This window comes from Micromesistius poutassou (assembly GCF_964030765.1).
Source record: "Micromesistius poutassou genome assembly, chromosome: 17".
Taxonomy (NCBI): Eukaryota; Metazoa; Chordata; class Actinopteri; order Gadiformes; family Gadidae; genus Micromesistius; species Micromesistius poutassou.
The window spans coordinates 14,112,343-14,122,342 of record NC_140287.1 but is presented as its reverse complement, the minus strand read 5'-3'; the positions used below and the strand labels follow the sequence as shown (position 1 = coordinate 14,122,342).

General features: G+C 41.8%; 2 protein-coding genes across 2 annotated transcripts in view; both read left to right on the top strand.

Annotated features, from left to right (window-relative positions):
* The window catches only part of vgll2b (vestigial-like family member 2b), a 5,918-nt gene extending 5,176 nt beyond the window's left edge, over window positions 1-742 (top strand). Inside the window, exon 4 of the mRNA XM_084481964.1 lies at window positions 1-742. This exon is cut by the window's left edge and continues 879 nt beyond it. The gene's annotated coding sequence lies outside the window, so the exon portion shown is untranslated.
* A 3,923-nt stretch (window positions 743-4,665) lies between these two features.
* On the top strand, window positions 4,666-8,124 carry ctsl.1 (cathepsin L.1; the record flags this gene model as incomplete). Its single annotated transcript, XM_084482122.1, has 8 exons — window positions 4,666-4,708; window positions 4,860-5,002; window positions 5,228-5,425; window positions 5,960-6,151; window positions 6,697-6,862; window positions 7,189-7,294; window positions 7,694-7,797; window positions 7,992-8,124. The coding sequence occupies 7 exons, from the start codon at window positions 4,666-4,668 to the stop codon at window positions 7,791-7,793; spliced, it is 948 nt and encodes a 315-aa protein (XP_084338248.1). The 3' UTR covers window positions 7,794-7,797; window positions 7,992-8,124.
* Between the last annotated feature and the right edge of the window lie 1,876 nt (window positions 8,125-10,000).

Here is a 10,000-nt window from a genome sequence, read left to right as displayed (position 1 = left end):
GATGGAGAGCTGAATAATAGCCTCTCTACAGAATCCCTAGTTCTCTCTCTCTCTCTCTCTCTCTCTCTCTCTCTCTCTCTCTCTCTCTCTGGTCTTTGTTTGATACAGTGGTTTCATGTGGTCATGATCCGCTAATATATGCTCAAAAATGTAACACAAGTACACAAGTGTAACACAAGTGTAACACACGTGTAAAAAGACACTGACAACAATGGCTGGTAATGCTTTGGAACTGTGATTGTGAGGCTCTTTTAATTATAATTATTCTTATTGTTATTATAATTATGATTGTTATTGTTATTATTGTTATTTTATTCTTATTATTATTATGTTCACTTGTTTCAAAGAAATACAACTTTCTATTTATTTGTGATTCTGTAAATTGATTTGGCCAGTTTCAATAGAAAATACTGTGGTTTCGCTTCTCTCTGTGTTTCAAGAAAGTGGACAGAGATGATTGGGCTTCAGATTTTGTGCTAAAGATATTTTTTGTGAGGATCAAAGGTCATTATACAGAAAACATATCAAATTGCCTGTGGTTCAATGATTACCATTTTATCCTGAATCAATTTAGTTTCTTTCTATTTTATTTCACAATGGTGGGATACAGTTCGTTTTAGTGCTTCATTTATCAGTGTCTAAAATTGTTTTGAATTTGGACACAATAAATATTCTGTTTATTTGTGTTTTTTTCGTTTTTGTTGCAAAATAATGTGCCAATATGTCAATAAATATTTTTTGCATAAAATTAATTTGTCCCTTTCGTTTCACAATATAATACTGGCATACAATGACCCCCAAAACCGATAAAATATACATTTTAAGATACATTATAGGCTACATACATCGTTATAAATACATATAAAATCAATATATTCACTGTTTAAAATAACTAACGCTTCATTATTTCGTTTATATGGGCAGTATAGCTCAATCATATACAGCCATGGTTGACTCGCTCGCTGCACATCGGCGGCTTTCCATTTGAATTCCTCCCTGGATTCACACTTTGTCACCTATAAAGTGGGAACGAGAGCTGAACGCCAGCTATATGTAACCCGAGAACACACGAGCCATTTCAAGTATGCACAAGTGCCGTGCTCTTATTGATTTGATAAACAGATTATGTGTCGAGGTATGTGATATTAGTGGGCCACTACCCACTAGGCCTAACTATCACAACTTGGTCAATCGTTATGTCTGACCCTCGCTACAGAGCCCTCAAGTATGTGATGCCTCTAAGCTTTGAGAATTCCTCTTGAGTAATTAAATTAGATAGTGTATACCGGGGATCACATTCATGTCGCTTTTCCATTACCCGGTATCCTATTAATGTTACAGCTGCGGAGTTGAGGTCCTACATCGTTTCAACGCCAGCTTCAAGCTGCACAATTTCCGGGGCAAATAATAACCAACCTTTGCAGCAGCACAGAGGTTATTATCCTGTGTTTCCTATTAAAATCAACCAAACGCAGCACTGAGGGGTTTAAATACAAAATAACTGGATGAAAATTATGCTAAGTAACATACCTTCGTTGGAAAGGAACAAACTTAAAATGTGTCCATCATTTAAAAATCGCTTTAATTTGACTAATGAGAAGATTTATTTATACTTTGTTCTAATAGCGGTCAAGTTAAAGTAAACAGCGAACTCTCGTGGTTTGTTTATGTCATTGCAGGTTTTTTGGTCGATGCTGGTCGGGGATCTCGATGGGCCTTTAAAGGTCCCATGACTGGCACCAGGTGTGGTGTGATTAACCGTTACAAGCCGTATTGGAAATCTGCCAGGTGTACATCACAGGTGTGCGTGTCCACCCAGTCCACTGGGTAGGCTGCTAGACTGATCTATCCAGCACACATCTAGGTGGACACGCTCACTTTCTGCCCCTTATGATGTCATAAGGGGCAGATTTCCCATACGGCTTGTAACGGCTAATCACATCACACCTAGTACCATGTCATGGGACCTTTAACACAGAGAGGCATGGGGTGCAAACAGGTGTAGATAATTAAGTTAATTAAGTTAATAGATGGTGCATTGAAGTGCCCATTATAAGCTTAATGAGATACCCCTGCGTTCACCCCATCTATTACTCCTCTTTGATAAAAGCCTATTTACCCTACCAAAAAATCACTTCTACACCTTGCAGACTTTGTTTCTTTTTCATGTATGCATTTTCTACTAGAGGAGTCTTTCCAGGGTTTAGATATTGTGGTGAGCAGCATGGGAATTAAAATCATATAGTATATAGATTCATTGCACCCAAAGTGAAATATTTCAAGCCTTTATTTGTATTCATCTTGATGATCTTGGCTTACAGCTCATGAAAAACCCAAAATTCAATATCTCAGAAAATGTGAATATTGTGAAAATGTTCAATATCCTAGACTCAAGGTGTCAAATTCTAATCAGCGAATTACCTCAAAATACCTGAAAATGTTTCCTTAGTCTTTTAATGGTCTTGTTCAATAGGCTTCACAATCCTGGGGAAGGCTGCTGACTTGACACTTGTGAAGAATAAGTCATTGACCCTTCACAATGAAACTGAGCCTCAAAACGCCATCGCTAAAGTCCAAACTGTCCCACTGTCCCAAAGTCAACGCAGCCGTCTACTAGGACATTTTCATTTTTCCTTCTGCTGACAAGCTCTATGGAGATGCTGATTTCCTTCACCTATAGTACTTGGCACCTGCCCACACTGCCAAAAGTACCAATACCATGTTTAATGACCATAGGATTACTGTGCTTGATTGGCCAGCCAACTCGGGTGATCTGAACTTCATAGAAAGCCACTCCACTCCACCACTTTACACAGAACTCATAAACTCGTTTGCAACGTGAACTGTGCTTACATTTGTGTACATTAATGTTCCTCATCACAGCGTCCCACTCCTATCACAGGAATCTCAATATGTTGGAGGGTTGTTCATATAACATGTTCATGTATGAATACAGTATGTGTACATGTTACAGAAAATGAAATAATAGCAGTTTAAATGGTTTTAATGTTAAATTTAGTTATGTGTATCACGAAAAAAGTCAGACAATCGTGCTCTGGGACACAATTCAATAGATTAATTTCATGATCATGAGCACAAAAACGCATGATACCAGGTTGTTTATAGGTTTGAACCATAATGGTACATCTTTGTCCTACATTTCAGGAAGTTCATTTGCGGAGTTCACATGAAAGACGATGACAAGACAAAATCACAGGGGTTAGTCAATAGGAAGTTGAAAGGAAATTCATTTGTATATAGGCCTACTATATGTGTATGTAAATGTGCTCTTTGCCATATTGTACTCTCAACTATAAAGTTTAGAAACTTTACTGACCTGTAAATGTTTAGCTTGTTTTTAATCCTGCTCTGTGTTTATAGCTTAACTCTCTTTTTTATAGTGGAACAGTTTGTATGGTGCTGACACGAATGTCTTGTGATGGACAGACTGTCTAAGAGATAGACAAAGTGATTTTTGTCAGACAGGCATGAAAAAATCCTGTTGACTCACAAATTCCTGTAATTATTTTAACAATATCATAACAACAAAAAATCTGCATCTCTATATTTTAGTTAATAAAACCAAACATATCATTCAGTCTCTTAATTCTGTTAAATAGTTGAAAGCACTAAGGCTCATGATTATTCATATTGCGTAAGTTTCTAAGGACAAACAGAAATGGACATTTCGATATTAAGGATACATTTGATATTTCGAAAATGCTTCACATTAAAACTTGAAATTTGGGAAAAAAGAATACTGTGAGAGACATTTTTCAGTTGTCCTAGAATAAATGCAGAGCAAGCATTGCTCTGCATTTATTTAAATTTATTTATTTAAATGCAGAGCAAGCATTGCTCTGCATTGCTCTGCATTTATCTCTGCATTCTCTCTCTCTTAATCTGTCTCTCTCACCTAATATCTCTCTCTCCCCCTCTCTCTCTCTTACCCTTTCTGGATCATCTGATGGGCTTTATGTTTTTATGACATAGGAAGGAACAGACACAGGTGACACTCGCACCACAAATGTTGAGCCCTGCTTCTGAAGCACAGTTTTAGGTTAGGATAGAATAGACTTTATTTGTCCCCGAGGGGCAATTTAGTTTGCAAACAGTAGTCAACACAGCCATCAGGATAAAATAAATCTAAAACATAAATGCATATAACATACAGTAGCATTTATCTCTGCATTCTCTCTCTCTTATTCTGTCTCTATCACCTAATATCTCTCTCTCCCCCTCTCTCTCTCTTACACTTTCTGGATCATCTGATGGGCTTTATGTTTTTATGACATGCTGACAAGCCATTATGGTCACTACACCATAACTGATAACAGTGTATATAAGGATGTTGCTCAGAGGGCTTAAGTACACTCTACCCAAAACCGACAGGTAAGAAGCTTCGGCACACACTATACAGAGAGACAGACAGACAGGCGGAGGGACAGACAGACGCACAGACTATTGGCTCCTAAACACATGCAGGTGCTGATAGACAGACTCCGGAGGCAGTTGAAGAAAATAAGGAACTAAATTAAAATGAAGTCAAGTTTGGTTTCCTGCCAGTCACACCTAATGGAGACGTTTCAAAGTTTACATTTGTGAACCTGTGTGTGTATGTGTGTGTGTGTGTGTGTGTGTCTGTCTTTGTGTGTGTTACACAGGATGAAGCTTTTGGTGGCTGTCTCTATGCTGCTGGCTGTGGCCAGTTGTGCCAGCATGTCCCTTGAAGACCTGGAGTTCCACGCATGGAACATTAATTCACATTCATCACAAATCCACAAAACCCAGAAGTGTGTAGATCTATGTCCCTTTCCCTGAACTTCCTCCATTGCAATGCTTCCTTTGTGTGTGGACAGAGAAGTCGTACAGCTCCCCCACCGAGGAGTCCCAGCGCAAGCAGGCCTGGCTCAGCAACCGTAAGCTGGTGCTGGTCCACAACATGCTGGCCGACCAGGAGATCAAGTCCTACCGCCTGGGCATGAACTTCTTCGCTGATATGGTAGGCACCGCAAAACACAGGCACCTAAGCCATTGACATCTGAAACAAGTGTATAGCAGCTCCCATAGCTGTATCTTTGTTTTGTCCAACCCAGATACACGCATAACCCAGTGATATAATAATAATAATAATCACCTTTACAACCCGGCAGTCATAGATTCACCTTTCAATCCAACACCTTTTCACACGACAACTGTTGTCTTTCCCCCCCCCCCCCCCTGAAAGGACAACGAGGAGTACAAGCAGCTGATCTCCCGCGGCTGCCTGCGGTCCTTCAACTCCTCCGCCTCCCGCCCTGGCTCCGCCTTCCTCCCCCAGCTGGGGGGCGCTGACCTGCCTCCCACCGTGGACTGGAGGGACAAGGGCTACGTCACCGACGTCAAGGACCAGAAGCAGTGCGGCTCCTGCTGGGCTTTCAGCACAGTATGTCTAAATATGTATATGTGTGTGTGTGTGTGTGTGTGTGTGTGTGTGTGTGTGTGTGTGTGTGTGTGTGTGTGTGTGTGTGTGTGTGTGTGTGTGTGTGTGTGTGTGTGTGTGTGTGTGTGTGTGTGTGTGTGTGTGTGTGTGTGTGTGTGTGTGTGGTGGGGGGGGAGGGAGGGCAGTAACTCAGTAGGTAGAGCGGGTTGGCTGGTGACTGCAAGGTTGCTAGTTCAATCCCCGGCTCCTCCTAGCTGAGTGTCCCTGAGCGAGACGCCTCACCCCGACTGCTAAAGTTCAAGTTCAAAGTTCAATGCGTGGTTGACTCCGCCGTCGGTGTGTGATTGTGTGCATGTCAGCCAATATTGTAAAGGACTTTGAATGAAAGCGCTATATAAATGCAGTCCCTATTTACCATATGTGTGTGTGTTGATGTATGACTGCACACAAACATTGTTCATATGAGCCAGCCATCTATAATTGATCATCTATTTTTCTTCCTCTTCCTCATCCTCATCCTCCTCCCGTGTCCCACAGACAGGCTCTCTGGAGGGGCAGACCTTCAGGAAGACGGGCAAACTGGTGTCCCTGAGCGAGCAGCAGCTGGTGGATTGCGCCGGTTCATACGGCAACATGGGGTGCATGGGGGGTCTGATGGACCAGGCCTTCGACTACATCAAGGCCAACAGAGGCCTGGATACAGAGGACTCCTACCCCTATGAGGCCGAGGTCAGCTGGCTGTGGAAGATGGTGGTGGTGGTGATTGTGGTGGTGGTGGTGGTGGTGGTGATGATGATGCACTGCGTCATTTCTCAGAGATATGATGATGACTCCCTGCATCATCATCATCAGATACTGCCTACATATGTTTATAATAGTAACTCATGTATACTATTATTCAAAACCAAAGCGTTCGTGGTTCTAAAGATGTGTCCTAGACAAACATTGCATTATGTTTCAAGTGATCTCTACAGCAAAATAAATGCACTGGTGCACTGAGGTACAAGGTCAATACTGACATTGTTGACAATTAACATTAGAACGGATAAGAAGATGATCCATATTTTAGAAGTCCTTTCTAACCAAACTGTTAAATAATCGGAAAAACGGTCCCACATTGACGCACTCATCACCACATGACTTCACCAATCGATTAACCTTCATCTATACGGCACTTTTGACACAAAGATTACTGATGGCTACCCATGGTCGTTCCTTGACGGTTACACTAACAACCCGAGCTCATTGACTCACTGATGGCCTCTGTCTCTCAGGATGGAACGTGCCGCTTCAACCCTGCCACCGTGGGAGCCACATGCACGGGCTACATGGACATCAAGAACGGCGACGAGGGCGACCTGCAGCAGGCCGTAGCCACCGTGGGACCCGTGTCCATCGCCATCGATGCCTCCCACTCCTCCTTCCAGCTCTACGAGTCAGGTGAGAGACGGACGTCATGACCTTGACGGGCCGTGTGTTTCCTGTAGACACAGTCACATCGTAGGAACAGACACAGGTGACACTCGCACCACAAATGTTGAGCCCTGCTTCTGAAGCACAGTTTTAGGTTAGGATAGGATAGACTTTATTTGTCCCCGAGGGGCAATTTAGTTTGCAAACAGTAGTCAACACAGCCATCAGGATAAAATAAATCTAAAACATAAATGCATATAACATACAGTAGATGTCATCCTGATACAATTGCAATGAGATATAAAGCACTAAGAGTTCATCAGTTAAATTGATGTGTGTGTGGATGTGTATAGGTGTGTATGATGAGCCTGAGTGCAGTAGCACAGAGTTGGACCATGGTGTTCTGGCTGTTGGATACGGGAGCGACAAAAAGCACGACTATTGGCTGGTGAAGAACAGGTAAGGTCCACATCCAACTGCCCCATTCTAGCTCCACCCACTGACCCCTGAACCTCACGGCTGGTGTGTTACATGGTAATAAGCATATTCACATCGGGTCTGGGGGCGATTAGCAATTACAGCTATTTTTGAGTGCTGTGAACAAAAATGAACATTTATTATTTTCATTACTGAGCTCATGTTGCCTCTAGTCTAGATCCATTGGTAGTTAATTTAGTAGTAGTACTTAATTTGGAGAATTAGGATAAAAAAATCATAATTACTCAATGTCAGAAACCGAAGAGACGTTCCCTTCATTCTGACCCATTAGAACTATAACATGGCCCTTGTCCTCTTCCACAGTGTTTATATATATATATATATATATATCATAAAGTGATATGTTGTGTGTTTCTGTAGCTGGGGTGTGAGCTGGGGAAGCAAGGGCTACATCATGATGAGCAGAAACAAGCACAACCAGTGTGGAGTGGCCACCGCTGCCAGCTACCCTCTGGTGTAAGGAGGTGAATAATGGCACTGATACATTTCTTCCCTCCTATCCTTCCTTTAATCTTCCCTTCCATTAATCCAATCATCCTTCTTTCCCTGCTTTCTTCATTTCATTCTGATTGCAGTAGCAATCCGATTGCCCATTCAGTGCATGTGTGTGCGTGTGGGCAGATTGTCCATTAACTGGTGGTTATGTACTTATCTACAGGTGATGGAGGACTTCCCAATGTCAATGAGTGTGTACTAGGTGTGACAAATGTTGACAGATTGGAAATATACATTTGTATAAATCTATTGGTTGGTTGTCTCTTGTTTGCTTGATTAAAACTGCTTGTCTCTTGTTTGCTTTGATTTAATTTGGTATTTTCAGTGCTGCTGCATGGGTTGAGCTGTGGTTTAAGTGTATACAGTGTTATCTTGAGATTTGGAAAACTCCTGTTCTCATACATATGTATTTTCCTTAAAGGAGAACCGGCCGCCTATCTTATAAAGCAGTGAATAACTGTAGTTTCATCATTGTCACCATTCATGCTTTAATGATAACATTAGCAAGCATTGTGTGTGTTGCAAGTTAATAGGCAGAGTGGCACATCACACATTGTATATAATTATTTATATATTTTATGTATAAGTTATAACTTATTCTGACAAATTATTAGATTTGGCCACTCCAAATACAGAAATGCAGTTAATTTCAGAGAAAACAGTGAAAGTCAGTGGCGGGAATGTAATTGGTTTCTTTTCTCTCATGAGATGGGAGACATCTGTTTTAATCACGGGCAAACAGTTTCCCCGATGTAATTAATGAAATGCATGAAGTTGTAATTTGCCAAACCTAAATGTCACATTAGGTCTGGTTGTGAAAATATTTGGTAGAAGAGATAGAGAAACAGAAGAGAGAAAGGGAAAAGCTATTAATAAACACAGATTGTGTGGCAGAAAGTGACCTTAAAGGGGTAGGATTTTGGACATCGGTTCTCATTTCCAAGTGAGCCAGTGTGTTATTTATCATTGGAGACCGTTTTCAACACTTTTCATTCAGTCCTTCTAGTTGCAGAAATCGCTGGTGCTAGGCTAGCGCAAGTCGAGGGGAACTGCTAGCCTGCCAATAAAAACATTTTTTCCCACTCCCGAGGCAAACCAATTATAATGCCCGACTATTGATGTAAATGTCTGTCAGTACGTTTACATGCACAACTTAATTCAATTAAAGCCATAGCTCGACTATGCTCCTCAATTGGACAACTGCAATTGTCCGTGTATACATGGCGGTGAGTAAATGATTCATTTTCCGAAGCGTGTCATGTCCTGGTACGATAGGTGGCGCTGTGCCCATTTCAACTAGTGGTAATAGAGCCACCGGTTGACCTCTTTACGTCACCAGCAACAACAAACTCAGGCGGCATTTGAGAAAGATGTTTTCAGTAGACAGCTGTCAGTTCGGCTCCATATCATTTCTCCGACACTCCATTGTTCTGACCTCTGACCTCATACGACCGAGAGGAACAATGGAGCGTCGGAGAATGATCTAGACCCAAAGTGAACTGACAGCTGTCTGCTGAAACATCGCTTTCTCCTCCATGTCGCATTTCAATCTGGACTTTAGAGAGTCAAAGCCAAAGTTAATTTCCCCCAATTCCTTTTCCCCATGGGCGAGATAAACCTGACTAGGAGTCTTTACTTGTTGTGGAAGTAGGCCTACCAGAGAGTCGAAGAACCCAACGCAGTCTGTAAGATTCATAATATCAGAGAATACCCCCATCAGTTCGGCCGCGGTGCAATGAATGATTAAAGATAGTAGTTATTTTATAACCTTATTGATGAGCAACATTTAGAAAAACATGTACTTTTAATTCAGCCTTGGGTTAAATCGAAGCGTAGTGTGTACTGAATGCATGTTGATGATGATACACTCCTTATAGGGGGTAACTACATTGGCACGACACCGGCTTCCTCCATCTTCTGCGCCAGCTTTTTAAATAAATCGCTGACCCAAAGAGAGTTGACAGCTGTCTACTGAAAACATCTTTCTCCCGCAGGAGCAGCCTCGCCGCCCGTCCGTATACCGCATTCCCCGCCGCGGCGCAATGAATGAATAAAGATCGTAAACACGTCGGGAGAAAAAAACATTTATTTTGACAGATGTGCCCGAAGTTACTACTTTACAACCTTGTTGATGACCCACATTTAGAAAAACATGTACTTTTAATTCAGCCT